Consider the following 23,214-nt stretch of genomic DNA (forward strand, 5'->3'; position numbering starts at 1 on the left):
AGAGCCCCCTGTGCTGCCCAGCAGGGCTGGGCAGAGCCCCCCTGCCAGCAGGACTCCTGCCAGGAACATCCATTTGAAGGCTGCTCTCGGGTCAGGCCCAGCTGCTGAGGTTTCCCACCATTCCGTTTAACCTTTCTGAAAGGTTCCCAGCATGGTGCTGGGCTAAGCTGTCTCCCCACTTCTTTTCTCTTCATTTATTTTGTCCCTACTGTTCATTCTCAGATCCATTTGAAGTGCTCTGTGAGCTGGACAGCCCAGCTACAGGGAATTAACCCCTCCCAGATCTCCCAACTATCCTGAGTTAAATACACAAGTTTGCAAGAGCAAACTCGGGCCTTTCAGAGAATGACTGTTGGCACACACTTCCAGGGACCAAACCAGAAGACTCCGTGGTGGGTTTCATTTCCAGGACAGATCTACAGCACTGCCCAGTCTCACCTGGTTTACAGCACACAATGCAATGCAAACATAGCACTCATGTTTGTGTTTGTAAGCAACACTCACCACTGCTGGGCTCGTTGTAGTATCGACTGATGTAATTATTCATGTCATCCTCTGAAAGAACAGAAAAGCAGCCCTTAGAAGAGCATTTATTTCATTACATGGCTGAATCCCACCCCACAGAAAGCTTTCCTCTCCCTGCATGCCCAGAGCCATCTGCTCTGGATTTTAGGCTACAAGGCCTGTGTGCATCACACCCCATCCACGCTGTGGCTGCAGCCAGCACAAGGACTGGATTATCCTTTGTCACAGTCCTCTGCAGCACCAGCCTGGGAATGAGGCACTTTGGGCTCCAAAGGAAAGGTGCTCTGTGATCTTTCCAGAGGCTGACACAGAGCTGGCCATTTCCCCTCACTCTGTGCAAACAAACACAACACTGGCCTTTCCCTGGTCTGCAGGGGCCTCCTGTCCCAGCCAGGGCACACAGATAAACCTGGATTTTTCCCGACAGGCTGAACCAAGGGCACCAGCACAGACAGAGCCATTGCTGCTGCACACTGACATCCCCAAGTCACCTCCTTCCCCACAGGAGAAAGGGAGGCACCATGTATGATTTTAATGTGCAATTCCCTACCTTCAAATATAATGTCACTTCTTTTCCATGAATGAAGAGTTATTTTGGCGTATATAATACATGCATATAAGTATACAACATAATATTAACATTACACTATCTGTTGGCTTAAAACCTACTATAAATAGTTTTACTAATTAAGGGTGTAATACTAAACCTCTAGTACATGCATGAGAGCTACACCTGAACTTCAGCAGCGAGTTAAAAATGAAGATGTGACCACAGAATGGAAAGCAGCAGCTCCATTGCATGTACAGATTTTAGATGCTACAGATGACAGGGGGTTTACTGTTATCTTATGGAAAAGCAGAACATTTTACCATTGTGGAAAAAACCATAAAGTTCTCTTGTTCTGAAGGCAAACAGTGCTGCTAAGAAACAGTATCAGCAGGCCCAGACAACTCAGGCTTCCAGGCAACCTGACCTGCCCAATTTGTGGTGTATCTGTGCTCTAAAAGCACTCTCTCCTTTTAAGTGCTCTTTTTGATACCATGTTTCAGAAAGCCGTGCTCATCCCTTTGAGCCAGATTTCCTTCATCCCCTGGGTCTCTGTGGCTACAGTCCTGCCTCATCACAGCACATTGCGGTTTGCAGGTGAAAGAAACAGATGTTTTCTGGGGAACACTTTCCTCACACAACAAGACCCAAACCACCAAGCACTCTGTACCTGAAATAGCTGCACTCATAAGAAGGCAATCTAACCTGACACTGAAAGGAAATGTCGTTGTTTTCCTGGTTTCATTGGATCTTAAAAGCTTTTTCGGCCCTTGTTGATCTTTAAATGCCTGCAGTCAGAGGTGTGCTTTGTGCTAATGTCTGAGTTTAAAAAAGAGGCCTCAGAGTAGCTCAGGGCAATGCCACTGAAGTAGGAGTACATTGCAAGGCTTTTCAGCTATCTGCTACTAAAATACACTTCATTTCAGTCGTGCATAATTGATACTCTCAGTGCCACCAAATCTGCCAGCTACAGACACGGGTTCTGGTTCAGAGAATGCCTCTGGAGCTGCACTTCTGGCAGGGCACTTTCAGCATCTTGGAGCCCAGTTCTAAGCACACAAATGAAAACAGCACACTTGTACTTGGGTGCTCCCAGTACAGTCTCTCCAAAAGCCAAGACACTTTGCATCAAAGAGAGGAAATGCTTGGAGAAGTCACTCACCTGCTTTTTGTGTCTCAAAGACAATGCTCAAACCAAGGCTCCCTTGGGACTGCACACTCTGCTGACAGGATGTCCCAGGGCACTGCTCCCAAACACAGCAGCTGTGTCCAAGCCGAGCCAGCAGAGAACCAGGCTGCTCTGCATGGCAGCAGTGGGCACTGCCAAACACCAGGAGAGGAGCTCCAGAAACGCCCTGCCCCTGCTCCCTCTGAGCTGGCCTGGCCTGGCCCTGTGTTGACCACTGGCACACAACACTGGGGGAGCTCCCAGCTGCCTACTTTAATGTTATTTTGTGATGGCTTTATTAATCTTATTGCTCACCAGTGCTGATCTACTTAGCTATAAATTAAAAATATATGTATAAATATATCTGTGTATGCATGTGTATGTAAATATAAAATACATATATTCAACCTTAAGTAGTTTCTCTTACAATAAACACCAACGAAGAGTAATGGAATAACAGCAGCAGAATAAATATTTCAACAACAGATTAAGTTTCTGAATCATTACATTAAAGCAAACTGACAATTAACAAACTCATCTGAGTCATATGAGAGTCTCAGCTGCTTTGGGCATTGAAGGTTATGAACAATTCCAGTTATCTCCCATTATATTCTACATTGCTGAAAAAAGAAGTTCAAAACAATGCAACAAATACCCAACTGAAAGCATCCATCTGTGCATATAAAATGTACCCCCAAAGCCACAGTTGTGCACAGCACCACAGACCACTGCTGAAGGGATTGTGGGGGTTCCCAGACGAAGTCCCTGCTCGGAGTGGGGCTCCCATGGGATCAGGATCAGCTGGTGGCACGCAGGGGGTTTGTAGGAGCAAGCAGGGAACACCAGCTTTTACACAAGGGGCTGAGCACTTGTATTATTTACACTCTACACAGTTTTTCTGCTGTCAATCTAGTCCAGTTTCAGCTGCAGAAAGGAAGTTGTCTTAAGAAGTACTTAATTTTCACAATTTCCATGGGGTTTTTTTAAATCCTTCTTTTAAAAATTTTATTTTATTTCTACCACCTTGGAATATCCAGGATCCAGATTTAATTTTTCTCCTTTCCTAGAAATAAATCCATCTCCTCCAATGTGATGAAGTTCCAGAAGGTGTGAGCTGAGAAGGAAGAGTGTGGCAGCTTTCCCCATGTGAAACCCTGTGGTGAACAAGGATTTATCTACAACCCTCCTGCAGAGGGGGAGCATGGGGGCAGTGAGAGCCTGGGGAGGGATTCAGCTGAGAGTTCTGCAGAGCAGGGGAAGGAAGGAAGGAGCAGAGCAGGCTGCTCTCTGCAGCCCACAGCAGAGTTTGCTCAAGCAGTGTGGGCTGACAGCTCCAAGGGGGAGGCAGCAGACACCACAAAGGGACAGTGGGGCTGACTCCAACAGCATCAGAACTCCCACCCCCAGGAGGGAATGTCTGACTGCAAGGCTGCTCAGACTCTGCCCCATCTGACATAAACCCAGCCTCCCCTGCAAGGCTGCTCACTGCAGGGCAGGCCCAGCTCTGCCTGCTGCCCAAATCCCAGTTATTGAAAAAACGTGGGGCTCTCAGTCAGGATCTGTCTGACAAGCACTGGATTTTGTCTGATGAAGGTTTCCAAGTTATCTGCTTGTTCTTTTCCTGCAGGACTCCAAACACACACTGCAATGGCTCAGGGAGTACTAAACTACTTAGAGTACAGTGCCATATAATCTCATCTGACCCAAGAGACAACATTGCAATCTCTCTCTCTCGGCCCCATAAAAACCTCATAAATTTGGTGAAATATATCAATGACATTCCACCCAAGGCAGAGCTCTTTCAGTTCTGTAATGCCTCAACAGTGATCTTTAATTGTTTCATCAATGCCTTCATGAGTGATCTGCAACTCCCCTGCATACAAGAAAAGGCCTTAAAAAGGGGGTTTTATTTAGAAATATTTCATGATTAGAGTATTCTATTTCATATTTTCATTGCCATTGGTTGTACTGCCTTCTGTCTCTCCAAGCTGAATTTTCTGAACTGGAAGGTTCTTTTTTCTGCTGTGCAGCCTCCCACTGAGGAAGTGAGTCCTCAGAGTAATGTCTCACCCCAACTTCCTCCCAGAAAAGAGTCTTTACTAGGAGGTTTCTAAAGAAACAGATCTTTCATCTGTTTCAACAGGAACCAAGAGCAGCCAGCTGGCACTTTCCAGGAGACTTCCCCTGCCTTTGGTTTAAGACAGATTGCTACATTACTGCAAGCTGCAGTAGTCACACCACTGTTCAATTCACACACACATCCAGTCCCTGCAGAGGCTGGATGGATGCCTGGGCACATGGATATTCCATCTTGAGAGCAACTGTAAAGTCAGCTTGCAGAGAAAACAGAGCCACAGCTTCAGCCTGGTTCTAAGTAAGAAATCATTCTGTGGTCAAAGTCATTGTGCAGAAGGAAACCGGGGATATGCAACAGGCTCCATTATCAGCAGATGCTGCTGGGATAGAAACCCAGAATCCTGACAACAAATGGGGGACTTTGGGCCTCACTTGAGCAGATGATGCAGCAAGAGCACTGTGAGCTGGCTGGAGCAGGGCTGGGATGCAGCACAGCTCTGTGTCAGGGGGGCACAGCATGGCCTGGGGGACTCCCAGTGCTCTTCCCAACCTTGTTCCCTGAGTATGGGTCAGCAGAGCCACATCTGAGCTGGCTCAGTACAGTCAGCCTGAAGCAAACTCAGAGGAACCTGGGTTTGTCTCTATGAAACAGCAACATTGGCCAAGTCTGCAATACAAAGCTAAGGAAGAATATGGCTGCCACCAAAACAATCATCAAGATAAGAAAAAAATAAGCAAAAGGATTCAAGAACAAACTGTTGTAAACTGGTAACAAATAAATGTAATCTGAGAATTAGGAAAAGACTTGTATCACTTGAGAAGTAGGCGTCTGGCAGGGCAGCAGAGGGCAGAGCAATCGCTGCTGTCAGGGGAGCACCATCTGCTCATGAAAGGGATCCTGCTGAAAGGCTGCCTGCTTGGACAGTGCAAAGCATTCCAGTTCTGTGCTCCTCTACCTGTCAGCAATGTCTTCACACCTCCTCACACTAATGATGAGAGACAACTTCACCCTCACAGCCGTGACTGCAGGCTCACCCCTTCTGGGAGTGAGCAGTTTCCACCCCACCCATTTGGTGACTGTGAAATACAAGAGCCTGACTCCACTAACTGCACACACATTTCTCTAAGTGTTGCTCAAGGTTTAATTCCTTTGGTTCCTGCCTGGCTGGTCAGTGCACAGAGAACCACAAAGCCTGGAAGAGGCACCTAGAGAGAAGTCAAGCTGAAGTGGTGTGCACTTAGATACTCCACTTCCAGGAGTAGACTTCAAAGTAGATACATTTCAGCATTTGAAAATAACCATAAATTATTTTTTATCTATTGTTTTGCACTAACAGGGTTCTTTTAGAGCACTAACAGATGATCACCAAAGGAACTGGCTCAGAGTTTAAAAGCATCCAACCAGCATAGACTGCCTTGCAAGGAACAACTGACAAAATCCTTCCCAGTGCCCTGCTTTGCCTTCTCAGACAGCTTATGAATAATGCTAAGGGAAGCCCTCTGAAGCTCCACAAGTTTTCATGCTCTCCTCCCAATATCCTACTTTCTTCACTTACAAAACAGCGGGTACCTACAGGGAGGGCAAACTTTACTTTTCTTTAAAGCATGATCATAAATTGCAGCAGTCCCCCAAAGCAAAAGACTTACTGCTAACCCCATAAAAATGGAAATTTTACTCAGAATAGTGAAAAAAGGTTTTTGGCGATGCGAAGTTCCGGTTCTTGCTCCAAGGAATAGAAGGGTGGTATGTTAATCTTACAATATGGCAGTACTGTAGAATTTCAAAAACCAAAATGATATATGCAGGAAAATGAGGAATTTCCACTAGGGACTCTAATTCATATGTTATGGGACAGATTAAAGAATAATAAATTTTGGAAGGAAGTATTAATGGCTAGAGGGGGCACTGTGAACCTGGCATTCCCTGAAGCCTGGAACTTTGTATACCAAACACTAAAAATGATTTGTGCAGAGCAAGAAAACATTAGCTGTTATTCTCACCATGACCAGTTACATACTGTATGGGGTAGGAACTGCTTTATCATTTAGAACTTCCTTTATAATTTAGAGATTAATAGATAGGATGATATTTGCCATTATGTGAAATGGCAACCATCTCTGGGAAGAAGAAAGGAGCACTCAGGGTATTTCCCTGCTCTCAGAGAAAGGCTGACCACAATGCTCCTGAACATCATTAGCGATGCTGCTGTGCACTCACAGGCAGCAGCTTTCAGCCCAAGCTCTTCACAAACAGAGCTGAAGTGCTCTGAGAGTGCAGCCAGTGTCAGAGCTCTGCCCTGGTTTGCAGCTCCTCCAGCCCTGCCCTTCTCTGGGGTCTGTTTGTTTCCTGCTGCTGATACTGGTACCCTTTGACCTGCAGGCTGAAAGCTCTTTCAGCCTTCACATTTGTCTGGTCTGGAGATAAAATTCTTGGCAAGAGAATTAAAACCTCAATTCAAAGTAAATTAAAGGTGAAAAATATTCCTGCTTCTTTACCATATTAATTAGGAAACACCATATATCCATACATTGCCCACAGTGTTATTCCTGCTGTGTCAGGAGGTCTCTTGGTGAACTGCACTGCAGAGACAGAAGTGGGAGGCAGCAACCAGCTCATGGTTCCCAGAATGAGCACAGGACTGGCCTTCAGGAGGAGGCATGAAATGTAAGCTGGGGAGTTAAGGGACTCCTTCAGAGCCCACTGTCCATCTGACCAGAGCTCTTGCTTCTCCCAGTCTTGTACCTGCAATTAAGGCACTTTAAATACAAAGAGCAGGAGATCTGCTGCAGGGAAATCTGGGTGAAAACATGGAATTGAAAACTCCCAGATCAGCCAGCACACACAGAGCTCTCCTGGGGCAGGTCACTGTGTATCCTTACACAAATTTGCAGAGGTGCTGCACGTACCATGTGATACTGGGGTTACCTGACTGACTTTACTGAATGCTGTGGTAAATGGTTGCACAAAATCCTGTGTAAATACCAGAGACAAGCTACAGCTGCCCCTGAGGAGCTTTAACTTATGCACTGTCCCATAAAACTTCCAGGTAGGGAAATGAGTAAAAAGTCTCAATGCCTTCTCATTCCATCAGCCCTTCATGGTGAAGAATTCTGCACTGAATGTTTCCATTGTTCAATACAGATGGGGGAAATAAGATTAGCCTGAGATGGAATATCCCATTTTCTCATGCAGTATGTTCTCTAGCCAACTCAAGCTTGCTGGTTTGGCAGAATTCAGAGCTCTCTGAAGACAGTGATTTTTTTGAAGGCTGACAAAGTTTCATTTGGCAAAAACACAGGCATTCCATTCCATCCCCCAGCCTCAGGTGTTGTATGTAGGGCTAATGTTCTGCCAGAGCATAAAAGAACAGCACATCAGAGCGTGTTCTGCCAAACAGCTGAATGGTGGCTTTGAACTGTGCCTCCCTCTCCACAGTGAGGTGACCTGGTCCCTCATTTCTCCTCTCCCTAGCAGGGCAACAGGCCATGGCAGGTATGTTCCAGAGCTCACAAGTGCCAAGTGGCACTCAGGATGATTAGCTGCAGCCCTCACTCTGGAATCTTTAAGGATGAACAACACAGCTTAGAGAAAAGGGTTGCAAAGCAATCCCTGATGTGGTCTGACACACAGGGAGGGTAACTTGCAAAATATAACCCTTGACCCAAAGGTTAAAACATTGGTGGCTGAAGTTCCAGGCAGAGCAAGTGGTGTGGGAAGCCCTGAAGGCAGCACAGCCAGTGTGACTGCAGGAGAGCACAGGAATTGTCTTGTCAGCCTGTGCTCTGCAGAGCCACATCTCTGATATTTCACATGCCCCAGCAGATGGGGAGATGGGAGATCCCACCCAGAGGACATGGAGGCACCTTCAGCCATGCCCTGCTGCCCCCTGGCACAGCACAGGCAGCTCTGGCTGACACCTGCACTGCTCAGGAGGGTGCAGAATGAGCAGATACTGCCAGCATGGCAAAGGGAGCATGGTGGAAGCTGCTGCAGCCACTGCCAGCCCATCACTGGGAATAAAAGCTGGTGCCAGAGAGCTGGAGAAGAAAAGCCCCAGTCGAGGTGGGGAGGGAGAACAATGAGGCAGGGCTGGCCCAGGATCCTTACTGCCTTCTCCAGCTGTGAGCTGAGATTCCCAAGTTACACAGAAGCAATCCCTGAGCCAGCACTGCAAAATAATCCCAGATGCCGTGTGAAATCCTCTGCCTGGACTGCCTGTGCCCTGGGCTGTGCACTCTGAACACCATTGCTGCTCTGGGGTGTCTCAGGCACTCTGACTTGGGCCCCAAGGGATGCCAGACTATCACAGACTGCTGCAGAACACAGGGAATTTCTCCTGTCCAGTGCCTGCCTCATTCCACAGAAACTACTTGTTCAAATACTGTCACCCTAATTTAGGTTCTGAAAACAAGCACTCAAGGCATCTACAAAGACTTTGTATGCAATATATAATACAGGGCACAAGAAACATTACCTCTGGTACTTTTAGATGATCTCCAGGAACTGGAAATTTATTCTGCAAATTCAGTATAAATGTTTAAATATAACATAACTGCACCTGACCCAATAAGTAAAGCAATCCATGTTTTCTTATTTGCTCAATGTCTTTTTTATCAGTGAAAAGCACAAATCCCTCTAATCATGTAACCTAAGTGCAGAAATCAATCCTGAAGATTGGGAGTTTACTTTGTTGCAAGTGTGGGCAGCATTTTACAGGAAGCCATGAATAATGAGTAATTCTGTTAACCTGGATGTTGGAAGGAATACCTTGAACAGAAGAATTTTTAGACCAACCTCCACAGCACTAAAATTTCAGCAAACCTCCTTACAGTGTGCACAACACTCTTCAGTTCCAAACGTAACCCGCAAGGAACACATGCATAAATTATAATCTATCCACTGGGGAAACCTCTGAAATACTACAAAAAAGAGGGAAATGCATTTTAGGGGTCAGTCTGTTCAACTGTCTGCTTTTAAATACAATTTCATATCAGGAATAATTAATGGCTTTACTGTAGTTAGTGCTTAGATATTATAAAGTGGAAAAAAACAAAACAATTTTCTACATGCTTTCACTATTCTGTAGAGAAAGGAAAGGATTATAATTTGAAAATGTCTAACAGCTTTTAAAGTATCTGTGCCTTCAATTCTAAAGAGTTTGACCGACATAAAGATACTGTGCAAACTTTGTATTCCAACAGATCCACAATAATTAAGCTAAGATGCCCAAGGAATACTAACACAGCACTAAGGCAGAAAGTGTTGTCTCCTCTGGAATATTACATTAAAGCAGGAGAAGGGCTGATGAATCACAGGAAAGGAGCTTTGTCTTTTCCAGAAAAAAAATCAGGTCCAGCACTTACATAATAGAATGTGATCCAAGCAGATGTAAGTGCTGTTATCCCTGAAGCACAGAGCTGCCCAACAGACACCCTGGGCAGCAGAGTGCTCTCACCACGGCCCTGTGGCACTCAGACATGCAAGCAGGATGCCCACACTGCCCTTCCCTCCTTGCCTGGCACCAGTGCTGCCCTGCCCAACACTGGCAGCTTTAGGGAACTGCTGAGAGCACAGCCTCCAGGCAAGGCAAGCCCCACAGCTGATGCAGGAGTCCTCTCCAAACCACAGAAAGGCAAGTGGCCAAAGGCTAAACTGTTTTTCAATGTTCTTACCAATATCCTTGCTTTTACCTGTGAGTGATTATCCTTTGGCCAACTTTCATTTGGCTGCTGCTCCTCCAGTGTTTGATGGATGTGACCATGAGGACACTGGGAAGGTGCATCGTAGCCATTTCTTTGGCTCTGTTTAGAACCCTCTTCCAAATACAACAACTCCTGCCACTTGAGAGCAGATGCAGCAATGAATCCCTGCAGGAGTGAAGGGGTTCAGTGGGATCCCCCTGTGCAGGCTCAGCTGTGCTCTCACCTCGTGCAGGTCGCAGCTCAGAGATGTTCTCGGTGCCTTCGTCGTCCGAGTCTTCGGTGGCCACCACCTTGTACCTCTTGCTGCTCTGCTTGTTCAGCACGTGTGGGACCTGCAGGGCAGCCTCTCTCTCTGCAGCCAGGTCCAAGTCCTGCTGAGCAAGGTGCGCCCTCAGCTGCCTGATTTCAAACTAGAGGAAAAAACAACACCACAAACCGTGTCTGTCATGTGAGCACAGCCAGAAGCTGAAATGCTACAGCTGGGGATCTGTTACTCATCCCTGAACACTGCAGGTCTGGTAAAACAAACACTGGGGTTGAGCCAGGACATGAGTCCAAGCTGGTGCTGCTCTCCCAGAGCCAAGGCGAGCCAGACCATTGCTCACATATCCAAAGACAATGACTGCCTCATGCTGCTCCTGTTCTGCACAGCTGTGTCCTGAAGGTAATTTTGGACAATTTTAACAATTCTTACTGCAAACCTCATGTAACCTTTATAGCAAGAGACCACTTTTAACAGGCATTTAGGGAGTTAGGTTCATGACAAATATCCCTAACCAGACTTTGTAATGAGGCTTCCAGTGGAGGGGAGGTTCTCTGAGCAGCACCCAGAATGGTCCTCCCTCGCTAATCAGACAAGGGGAGGATACCACAGTCCTCTTCCTACAGTCCCTCTCCTGACTTGAAATCTTCTGTACTCAGCAGTGTGCAGAAAACCCTGAGGAAGGTTGCCACTTTTCTGGCCATTCCTCTCAAACATGTTAAAGAACTTCTGCAGCCACAAGGGGATTTGCTCATGACTGGTGTTATAAAGCAGACACCTGAAAACAAGAAGCTACCAGGTACAATTTGACTGAGGAATACAGCAGATTTTGTTTTTGATGGCCAGTATCTTCTACAATGCAAGAAGAAAACCAGTTTGTTTTGAGAGGCTGCAGAGACCCTTTAAACCCTTATACAAGCAGGAAAAAACTCCCTGTGCCACACAGCACAGCTGTGGGGCTGCAAGGAAGAGTTTCTCTTTAAAAGAGTAACTCTTTAAAATCAGTAGTACAGCAGTGACCAAGTCATGTCTAATTCTAGAGTTGGAGAGGGAAACACAAATGAGGTAACAGGCAAACACTCAAATGTGGCATTGCTGAGCCTCCCCTGGCTCAGGGCCTGCAGAGCCACGGCAGAGCAGGAGGACACAGCAGTGCCACAGCACATCCACAGCACACATGGAACTGGCACCTCCATGCTGGAAAACTGCTGTGGAACAGCCCTGGCTGAGTGCACCTGGCTGTGCCTCAGCCTCAGATGTGACTCAGATCTGCTTCACTGGCAGATTTTGGAAGCCATCACCACACCCCATTTCTTCCCCTGCAGTCAGACGTGGTGCAAACACAGGGAGGGGAAACCAGACAGAATTTCCACAGATTCAGGAAAGGAAAAGGGATTACAGTTTGCCACACCTGGACACTATCTGCTTTCCAGAGCAGCTGGGAAGGAACTACACTAACTGGAAGGCCTATTGCAAAACTCAAATCTAGAAAGCCAAAGGGCAGCTCAAGCTTTCCAGATCCCATTAAAGCAGCTAATCCAGGGCTCTAACAAAGCACACAGCTTTTCCTCCATCTGCAGTCCAGCTGCAAACAGCTGGCTGCAAGTGCTCACTGCTTTTAACCAAAGATCTTCTGGCAGTGGCAGTCAGGAGTCAGGTGGAATCAGCAAATGCAAAATCCTGCCCTGCTCTCTGATTTCCTGCAATGAAGCCTCCATGGCAGATTCTTGTTATTGTCTTAACCTATTGCTAGGAAGAACTGGCACTGCTAACTCTGTTCCCAGCCAGCCTGAAGCATCCTGAACCTCAAGGTGCTTGTGCCAATATGAACATAGAGAATTTCAGGTTTTATCCTTTACTTGAAAACAAAACAAGGAATCACAAGGAATACCTTACATTCCACCTTTAAAGAGAGAAAGATACCCTTTCAGACACCCCTTTGGTTTAATGGAAGAAATGCACTCAAACAAATTAGCCAAAAAAGAAATTTGGTGATTTTTTTCATGTTGTCTAGCTTAAACATAATTTCTGTTTTTCTACATTTCACCCCCCAAAAACATTCACAGGTGTCAGAAAAAGAAATAACTGTCATTGAAATGCTTAATTCTGGCCTAGAGGTATGGTACGATTTCCTTTTTTCATGCAAGACAAAAAATTTGGCAGGTGTTTTTTAACACAGACAGACAGAACTAGCTAAAAGTCAGCTCAATAACAATCTGCATCAGATCCAATTCAAGGAGCTTCAGCATTTACAAGGTTTGCTGAGCATTGTAACAATCAGAACCTGAACGCCTCAGTGCGTTATACAGGTGTGAAGGAGAAACGGGGAGAGCCCAGACTCCTGTGTACTCACAGCTCCTGGGACGGAGTGAGCATTTCCAAACAGCACAGGGTACTGCCAGGGTACTGCCAGGGTACTGCCAGGGTACTGCCAGGGTATTGCCAGGGTACTGCCAGGGTACTGCCAGGGTATTGCCAGGGTACTGCCAGGGTACTGCCAGGGTACTGCCAGGCTATTGCCAGGGTACTGCCAGGGTACTGCCAGGGTATTGCCAGGGTACTGCCAGGGTATTGCCAGGGTATTGCCAGGGTATTGCCAGGGTACTGCCAGGGTATTGCCAGGGTACTGCCAGGGTACTGCCAGGGTACTGCCAGGCTATTGCCAGGGTACTGCCAGGGTACTGCCAGGGTATTGCCAGGGTACTGCCAGGCTATTGCCAGGTTATTGCCAGGGTACTGCCAGGCTATTGCCAGGGTACTGCCAGGGTACTGCCAGGCTATTGCCAGGGTACTGCCAGGGTACTGCCAGGGTATTGCCAGGGTACTGCCAGGCTATTGCCAGGTTATTGCCAGGGTACTGCCAGGCTATTGCCAGGGTACTGCCAGGCTATTGCCAGGGTACTGCCAGGGTACTGCCAGGGTACTGCCAGGGTACTGCCAGGGTATTGCCAGGGTACTGCCAGGCTATTGCCAGGGTACTGCCAGGGTACTGCCAGGCTATTGCCAGGGTACTGCCAGGGTACTGCCAGGGTATTGCCAGGGTACTGCCAGGCTATTGCCAGGTTATTGCCAGGGTACTGCCAGGCTATTGCCAGGGTACTGCCAGGGTACTGCCAGGCTATTGCCAGGGTACTGCCAGGGTACTGCCAGGGTACTGCCAGGGTACTGCCAGGTTATTGCCAGGGTACTGCCAGGGTACTGCCAGGGTCCTGCCAGCCCTCAGGCCGCAGGGCCGGCAGCGGTTCCGGGCACAGCCGTGAGGGCCGCGCTCGGCTCTGACCCGGGGACACGGGCCCGCCGCGCGGCGCTGCTGCCACCTGCCGAGCGCAGCGGGAACTGCAGCCGCGCCACCAACCGCGGGCACACAGCGGGCACGGGGACCGAACTGGGCTCCAGTGTCACCCTGTCACAGCCACAGGACTGAGGCACTGGTGTGGCAGGCACTGAACTGGGCACTGGAGTCACCGTCTCATAGATACCAAATCTGGGTGCCAGTGTCACCCTGTCACAGGCACTGGTGTCAGCCTCTCACAGATACCAAATCTGGGTGCCAGTGTCACCCTGCTACAGACACGAATCTGGGTACCGATGGCCTCTGCCACAAACGAGAAAAAGTTTTTGTTCATAAGGGATCTACAGAGAGAATTGGTTGGGTAGGAATTGTTTCCTAAGCATTATCCCAGGATCCTGCAGGTGCTGGAATCCAGGAGCCCCTAAGGCAAAGGTTAATTCTAAGGGTGTGTTCCTTACAGGTGAAATGCAGTGAGAGGCTGCATGAGCAAATTAAATTGGGCTGTAGGTGCTTCTATCTACTGAAGATTATATTGCACACTGACCTCAAGCAGTTCTAATGTGTACAAGAGCTAATGAGATTGCTCTGACTGCATTCAGGCAGTCCAGAGGAGCTAAAATAAATCATTAGGAGGTATGTGTAACAGTCTTTTTAAGGTAAAATTCTGGGCCAAGGTAACATGTCAAATTTCTTTTTGCAGTAGGAGCTGATGTAGCAATCTGAGCAGAGACCTGGAGCAGCACAGGTGGACTGAGGAAACCATGGTCTGTACTTCAGGTACACCATCCTCTCCTCAGCCTGTAGGGCAGGAGCACACTGTACATATCATCAGATGACAAAAAAAAAAGCATATAAATTTCAACACATGCTTTGATTTGCTTAAATTAACTCATAGGTATCAGTTCTGTGGAAGAACCTTGCAAATCTCAAAGAGAGCCAGTGAGCAAAGAAATGCTGTTGTGTAGAAGATAACTTGTGACCAAGGAGACAAAGGTAAAGCACCTCCTGACACGCAGGACATTCATGTTCCTTAACTACACCTACTTTGGTAGCTTCTGGTGGGTATTCACCACTAAGTTCCAACATAGTCTGTAATGGAAAAAGTATTTTTGAAAACTTCATAGAATCCCAGCATAATCAAAATTGCAATGGAACTGGGAGGGCCATCCAACACCTTGCTTAAAGCAGCTCCATTTAGCTCAGGTTGCTGAAAGCCTGTCCTCTCAAATTCTGCCTATCTCCAGGCTATGTGTACACAGCACCACCTCCCTGGCAAGATGCTGCAGTGCTTGCCCATTCTCACAATGGAAATGTTTTGTTCTTGGATTTCACAGGAAGTTTGCCCATGCCATGCTTGTGTACTGTCACCGTGCACCTCTGAGAACTGTCTGGGTACACCCAGCACGATGGAGCTGGAGACAGCAACAAAGGTGCAATAATAAATGTGGCTGATGTGAAAATACACTTATTACCAAGACAAATGGAGATACAGAACACTTTATAGAAGAATGAGTAACTAGATTGTCTGGCATGAAGAGAAAATTCATCAGTGGGAAATTTAAACTTACCATTTTCAAAATCTGTTACATGTCCTCTTGCAGCACAAGCCTGGCAATATTTTGTCAGGAAACAAACCAGAAATAATTATGGGGCACTCCTGAGCACCTCCTCACTCTAATGATGCCTTAGGTGATTATTTCTAAGCAGGTCAATTGACAGACCTACCTGGAGCTCTAGATAACACCTCCTTTCACATGCCTGGTTTTATTAAGTGGGCCACCCATCCTAGCTGATATTTTATAATACACATGTAAGTCTTGAAAAGAGACTTAGCAGTGAATCATGGAGTATTCCCCTTTAATGGTCTAACAACAGACTAGGACTGACATAGTTTCTGAGAGATCAATGAACATTTTAGAAGCTTATTTGTGTCTAATGCAGGAGCAATAACTTTGCTCAATTCTATTAGTGCTGTCTGTACAGAATGCCCTGCCCTAAAACTCATCTACCACTGGGATACAATCCAATGTTTATTTCCATTAGTTTAGCCATTGTTGGTAACAATAAAAATCAGGAGACAGTTGCAAACTAATGATTTATGTGTAGAATAAAACACAGGATGACCTTGGCTGCCTTCCATCCACCAAGCAAATGACTGGTAGTTAGAAATAAATTAAAATTATTGTGAGAGGATAGCATACGTTATTTCTCTGATAGGTAATTTTACCACCTAAATAGCCCTGTCATTAAACTGGCAGCTGTTGTACAAATTATATTCCAAGATAAAAAAAGGAATTACAGCTCCCATAGTTGCTGCACTGGTAAGAATGCTGAAAACCCCAGTTCTGCAGGAACTGACAGAAAAGGAGCTCTGGTGTTACAAGGATAAGCACATACTCCTGGCTGGGCTGTGTTCAGCTGGATGACTCTTCTGAAAGCTGAGCAGAAAAGATCAGGTAAGTATATCCATTATCACAAATGGAAATTCCTTTACAGGTGATTCCAGAGAAAAAGAGCAATCTTCTCTGACTGGAATTTGTAGGTAAAGAAACTTTGGAACTTTGTTTTGCAATTTAAGTTATTCCAATAAAGCAAAACCATCAGCAATATACTCTGCATATTCTTGACAGTGACTGCAGTGAGACTTTTCCTTTTACCTTTACTCATTTTTAGAAATCCCTCGTGCTCCATTCCTGTTTAATAACTTCTTCTTTTGGCCAATGGAGAATAAATAAAAAGCAAACTATTCAAACAGCTGCAGTGGGGTACTACAGAGAACAAAGTGGTGATCTGTGCAAGTTTAATTTATAAATATATTCTGTTTTTCAGATGTACAGCTAGCCAAAAAGCAACATGTGGAAAGAGCAACACGTTTGCAAAAGTACATCTCCAATGTCAGTCAGGAATGGAAATGTACTTTATAGCTGTGATACACCATCACTGGTCAAAAAACCCACAACTGACAAAAGAAAGAGAATTCAAAAAGATGAAGGGAAGTTGTATCTTTCCTGCTTTTAATTTTTAAAACAGAAATCCTGGTTTTGTCTGCCTAGCATTAAGCACCACCTTCAAATCAGCATGGGACTTCTCAGAAAACCAGCCACCAATTATTTTTGTTTTAAATCCCAAGCAAAACAGGCTAACTATTTTTCCCAATTCCTCTAACAAAATAATTAATACTTTGCTTGAAACTTTCAAGATCATTTCTTCTGCAGAATAAGCCAGAGCCTGAGAATTCTAACCCCAATTGCCTGAGCAGCAGCAAAGCAGTAAGAAACCAAACCCTCAGCAAAGGAAGTGCTGGGAAACCTTTCCAGCAGGAATGTTCTCAGCCCCACCTGTAACTACTGAATAAATGCAATTATTAATGCCAGTGTGGTCACAAAGGTGCAGCCCAGGGTGAGTCCCTGCTGGGCTGCAGGGAACCAGGGTGACCTGTCTGCCCCAGCACCCCCTGCCCTGGCACCGCTGGCACCACAGGCACAGGGCAGCCTGGAACCCTCCTGGCACAGCCTTCTGCAGGCAAACCTTCCCCAAACAGACAAGCACAAGGAAACACCAGGAACCAGCAATCCTTTGGAAAGCTCAGGAAAGATGATCAAACGAAAAAGCAAAAACCTGGCAGAAATTTAGACATTAAATACCATTAGGAGCCATTTTCCCCATCAGATGCTGTACACAACAGCATATTAATGGGAATATTATAATGCTGACAACTTTTTCTTGACTGAATTATGAAGCTAATAATTTACAAATAAAGGATGCAGTACTCCTGTCAATGTCTTATGTTACTAACTGCAGCAAATTAGTACATTTACCTGATATTATACAGCTGAGACAGTTGTTTGGCAGCAGGTCAGGCCAGTAAGAGGGATTTAGCATGCTGTCATCTTTCTATAGACTGTATTTTTCCATAGCAGATGACACTTGAAAGCTGCAAGAGAACCTGCTCTGTTTTCTCAGATTGACTCCTCTCCCAGTGCAGCATTTCTTTGCTTGCTGTGCAGGTTGTGACCATCAGAGCTCAGATTTAGGGTGATTCTGGTCAGACATTCAGGAGTACCTGGCTCAGAATGAAGAGCAGCAAGAGCTGCTCCTGAACCCCAGCTGGGATCAGACTATAAAACTATAACATCAAAAATTGTTTAGAGATTGAGAGTGTTATCTGGCTGTATAGCAAAGTTCCTAAAAACCAATGTTTTACAATTCATGATTGTCAAGACCTTTAATATGGTCTGACAGACAAAATACTGCACTGGGACTCAAGAAATCACTGATTTCTCTCCCTGGTAAAATGGGGTATATACCATTTACCTGGCAATTCCACAACCTTGACAGAACCCAAATCACCAAGTATCATTGTGCAAAGGTGTTATGAAGAGGGCAGCAGTTTTGCCACCCAAGATAACACAGTTGGCACTTACTAATTTTTGACAGAAGCCAACCTTAGGTTTAGAACTTGTTATGGTTAATATGAGTGACTCAAAAGCAGCATTATGAAATGACACAGTGTCTATAGCTCTCCCTAATGCATCACACAGACAAAGCAACTCACCACCAGCAGCAGTTCATTGCAGAACCCTAGGCTGACATCCAGGAGATCTGGACCTAAACTTAAAATACGTTTGGGGACCCAAATATTGATGGTTTTGTATTTCAAAAGTACCTGCCACAAGCCAGGAATGGTAGTTGAAGCTAGAAATCTCCAGGATTTATTTGGACCATATGTCATAGTTCCCCTTTCACTGAAACAAGAAGTAAATCACCTGGGGATCATCCTGTTGTGGTCTGATGGTCACCTCAACACTCACTTATCTCAAGCCTCAACATCCATCCCTGCTTTCTACTTTAAAGCAAGTTAGTCAAGAACTCATTTGCATAAGACAAATGGCAAAAACTCCTGGCTCATTGCCCCAAAAATGGTTTTACACCTTTTTCATGTAAAATATATTCACTTGTGATATTTCAAACTTCACCTTCCCTTACCTCTAGACTGAATCACTGAACATTTGGGGGTCTGGGAAGAGTCTTAAATCTTGACTTGCTTCCAGGAACTAGAAGCTTCTACTGCAACATTCTGAGCTTGCCAGGAGTCTCTGACTGACCTACAGGGAAGCCACCTCTTGCATTTAAAGCAGGGAAATTCATTTCTTTAAACTGCACATCCTTTTCCTGGGAATGCTAGCTGCAGTCTCCAACAATGGCTTTTGTATGTTAGTACTACGTCAAGCTAGCTATTCTCATTTAACAAATGACATACTGGAACCATTTATTTTCTGCTGCTCACATTTGTTTTCCTCACCTCTGAAAACACAAGCCCAGCAGCAGAGGCAGCTGACTGCTGTTTGACAAATACCATGCTGACAATATCCTGGCTGCAGCTAAAGCTTCCTTAGCCCTGAGACCTGTCACCCCCAGCACAAGTCCCAGTGGTACTTCTCAAAGCTCAGCCTGCAGCGAAGTACATGAGCTGTTTGACTTGCCTTGGCAAGATATGTGTAAATAAAGACAGAAATGAACTTTACCCCTTGTTCTTGGCAGATCTGGGTTAGTCTTTCCAGCTGCTCATCTTGAATAACTTTTGCCTTCTCATATTGCTGAATCATCATCTCCATCTCCACTTTCACTGGAAGGACATAGGCTGGAAAACACAAATAACACTTAAAACAACCCAGCTGTGATTTGGTTTTTTATCAGGAAGAAAACCTTTACAGGCCAAAGAACATCATCCCTTTCCCATGCATCTGGAGAACCAGAGTATTTCCAATAGAAGCAGCACTAGAGTACATTTTTCAGGGAAGGATTTCTATCATAGGAAATGCAGGGTCAGACCTCCATCTGCCTGGCTGAACTGAAATGCATGCTGCCTGCTCTTCCCAGATTCCATACTAGTACAGCTCTTCCCCAGGGTTTACCACAGATTTCCTGAATACTGGATAGGAGGATTTTCTCTTTAGAGTCGGTCCCATACCCTCTAAACCTTGACAGCACAGTTCCCTCAGGAAAAGAACTATTCCACAGCCCTAACCTAGAATTTAATTCCTAGACTTTGTGGTAAGGCATCAGTTCTTAATGAACACAGCAGACCAAGAAAGATATTTTGAAGAAACAAAAAGGGCATTTATCTTCTATGGCTTTTCAAGCTACAGCCCAGTTTTCAGTACGTTTTCTGAATGGCTCTAGAAATTTTGCTCCTGACTCTCCTGACTTAACTATGGCAAACTCACACTGATCAGGAAAGCTGGTCAATACATACTGCAATTAATGTTTTCTGAAGCTACACAAAATCCTGCAATTTTCTTTTATGCTTCAATCAGAGGGCTCTGACCTCTTCTGAACTCTGAATATGAAGTTTCCTGGACATTTAAACCCAAAATAACAACTTAACTCTGATTTTTCACACATGAGCAAAATGGCCATTCATTAATTTCTTTTCCCTAAGCTGCCTGAAGCTGCTGAGCACACAGTAATCTACACTGAAGTCCAGACTCTGCTCTCTGCAACCTTGACTTGCTGGAGACTTTTCATCTCCCCTGGCAAATCCCCACAGAGGTTTCTGCAAAACACCACCAATATGCACTTTATTTCCAGGATGTACAGCATGCAGAGAGCAACTCCTGCTGGGAATCCCCAGGGCAAGAAAATCCTCCTGGAATCCCACATAAAACTTATTTACTGACAAAAACTGAGAAAAGAAAGTCCCAAGACAGAGCTGGCTGTATGGTTATGAGGAGGGTGCAGCAAATACCAGCAAAGCAGAGAATCAATTATTTTGCAGAAACAGGAATGACAACTGGTGGCAAGAGACATAAAGCAGGTAAGGACATTTACTTTACAGGACAGGGGATAGGAAGCTGCCTAACAGGAAAACCAATCAATAAATTATAAAGGCTCCTAGAGAGCAGGAGATAGAGCCATGATCTCCAGACCTACTCTCCTCCATGGGAGCCATAACTCTCTTCTGTTCAGTGCTAGCAAAATGCAAGAGAAAGGACAATGACAGGAACAGTGGTAGCAAGCAATCTTCCTGTATTTTTAAAACCTCTTTTCCCCAGCCTGGCAGGTGATGTTGCAGTCACAAGTGAGTCCCCACTCACCATCAATGATCCTCTTCACTCTCCATATCCTCAGAGTGATGATAAGGCTGATGGCATCCCACGGGCTGCTGGGGCCGTTGGCCACTGTTGAGGCCACCATTGGTGCCAAGGACAAGATTATGACAGCACCATCAAACACCTGGAGAGAAATCAGCTTTTAAAACCTTTCCTTAAAATCATATCCCTGCCATTCCTCTTTGAAACCTGGAAGGAGTCTCTCTTTGTCCAAAAGAAATGCAATTATGTACCTCTTTGAAAGGGACATGAGAGGTGGCCAAGCCACAGAAAGGCTGCATCCTTTCTGGGTAGCACAACAGAATTCCTCAGTGCTTTTTATGAGGTGAGGAGAGATAAACTGTGATGGAAGGGAGGGGGGAGAGAAAGGTATTTGGAAATACTGGCCAAAATCCCCAAGGAGAAATGATAGTCTAAATGTTATTGCAGCCAAAGAGTTTTATCATCACTGGTATTTATTACCTGTTACTTGGCATAATGTCATCTAAAGAAAAGGCAGTCCCTGCCCATAGATCTTATTGTCTGAATGAAGAGATCAAGAAGACAAGCAGAAAAAGATGGAGCCAAGAGATTTGATGGCTCTTGGCCATGTCCTGGCTACACCACACGTGTGGGGAGGGCTGTGCACCCCGACAGAAAGGCTGCTCTCACTTCCATGGGGCAGGAGCTTGTGAGGAGTCTGACAATTGGGACTGCTCTGAATGATTCATGTGACACTGGCTGCACTGGGATTAGATCAGAACAAGCAATTGTGCAAAGCATTAGACAGAAATGAGCCAGCAAATGTGTTCCAGGGCACAGTGGCAGCAGTGCTGTGCCTGTCCCACACTGGCCCAGCAGAGCAGAACAGAGCACCATGTTCTCATTCCTGCTGAAAGCCTCCCCTGCTGCCAAGGCCCACTGATTAACTGTTTGCATAGAGGCAGGGCACAGATTTTTGTGAGAACTACATATTCAGAACTGTGTGTAACAATTCAGTGTATTGAAAAGAAATACTTACTGCAGCCACTCAATGGGCAGTAAAAGTATCACTATTGCAAATTACCAAGATGAATTCTCAGAAACTGCTCCATTTAGCCTCAGTAATAAGAAACCCTGAATCAACTATTTAAGTTTCATTTATTTTTTTAGCAAAACAAGTTAAAATATTTACAACTTCATTACAAAATATGCAAGTCTCTATACTGATTATGCTCCAAAAACACCCAGATTGTCTTCTGGTTCTTCCTGCACAGTAGTGGTTTATGAGGTAGTATCAAGAAAGAGCTTTTAATTTTCCTGATCTCCAGATTTCTGCTCAAATCAGGATTATGTATTATTTATTACGCACGAATTTCCTTTTCTTTCTCTACAAGAGTATATACATTCTACATAATTTTTAGTTTGAGGCAGTAATTACAGTGTTTATCAAAACAATTTCATAATAAAAATGGGGGTTTTGCCAAACTAGTATTTACTACTAGGAAACTACATGCAATTCTTCCACTAACTCAACTAATTTCAACTCAATTATGGCAATGGGGATATAAAACTCAGGTGGCAGTTTTTACATTTCAGGGTAGCAGTATTGTCAGACCAGCACAGCTCTAACAACAAAAGTCACACAAAGAGCAAGAAGACCAAAATCCCTCCCTTCATAAAATATTTTCAAATATTGCAATCTTCTGAGTCTCTCACAGAAAAAGGGACTGCAGCACTCAGCTATTGATAATGCACATAATGAAAAGAATATGTGTATTTATCTGCCTTAAAAGATACTGTATTGCACAGGTTAATAACAAAGCCATCTAAAGCAGTTCTTCATGGTCTTACTGGGGCTGCCTGGAAAACAGTACCAAGAGAGAGAGCTTACCTCTATTTTGTTTTCAATGTAATCCCATATGCCAAGGACCACAATCCTCAAAACAGTCTAGTAAAATAGATTAGGGGGAAAAAAGATTATGAATGTTATTGCAGTCTTAGATAAACATTTAGTCCTTTACCTATTTAGGGAATAATTTTTGTCTTATTTAAGAATTATACATTTCTTCTAAATAATAATCAGCTTCTAGAAATGGCTAAACTTCTATATTTAAAAAGCAGATATTGCTTCCCAACCAGTATATTGACTTAACAAAACCTCCACAAACAAGTTCCAAGTTCAAATGCTCATCAGTCTTTCCATCTTCCTAAAATGCTGCTTTCAGATTTGTGTGATTTAGATTACCAACCCTCCCCAGCCTCCTGACCCAAGCCTATGTAAGATCCACCATGGGGCTCCCTCAGTCAGAATGGGGGAAAATTCTCTTTTCTGGCCATCTTTGATATGCCAGTGCTTACTGATTTTCTAAGAGAAGAGGCCCTGTCCTGTCCTGATGCCTAAAGGTACTGACATTTCCTCAGCATGAAGAGCAGATGCTCTTTACTGCAGTTGAAGGCAGTTGCTTTATTGTAAGATCCCAGAAAGTCATGGGATAAGGGAGAAAAATATCTCTGAGAAGCAAAACAGCAATAAGTAGCCTCAACAGCTAAAAAAGGGGAATAAAGAAA

At 45.0% G+C, this 23,214-nt stretch overlaps 1 protein-coding gene across 1 annotated transcript in view; it reads right to left on the minus strand.

The window, feature by feature from the left end:
- Positions 1 to 23,214, minus strand: part of TMEM266 (transmembrane protein 266) — an 84,738-nt gene that overhangs the window by 7,872 nt on the left and 53,652 nt on the right. The window contains exons 7-11 of the mRNA XM_066559150.1: positions 22,538 to 22,594; positions 20,671 to 20,809; positions 19,099 to 19,214; positions 10,243 to 10,429; positions 505 to 555 (exon numbers count right to left, since the gene is read on the minus strand). Coding sequence (XP_066415247.1) covers positions 505 to 555; positions 10,243 to 10,429; positions 19,099 to 19,214; positions 20,671 to 20,809; positions 22,538 to 22,594 — 550 coding nt within the window. The remainder of the gene's footprint in view (positions 1 to 504; positions 556 to 10,242; positions 10,430 to 19,098; positions 19,215 to 20,670; positions 20,810 to 22,537; positions 22,595 to 23,214) is intronic.

This window comes from Molothrus aeneus, chromosome 13, assembly GCF_037042795.1.
Source record: "Molothrus aeneus isolate 106 chromosome 13, BPBGC_Maene_1.0, whole genome shotgun sequence".
Taxonomy (NCBI): Eukaryota; Metazoa; Chordata; class Aves; order Passeriformes; family Icteridae; genus Molothrus; species Molothrus aeneus.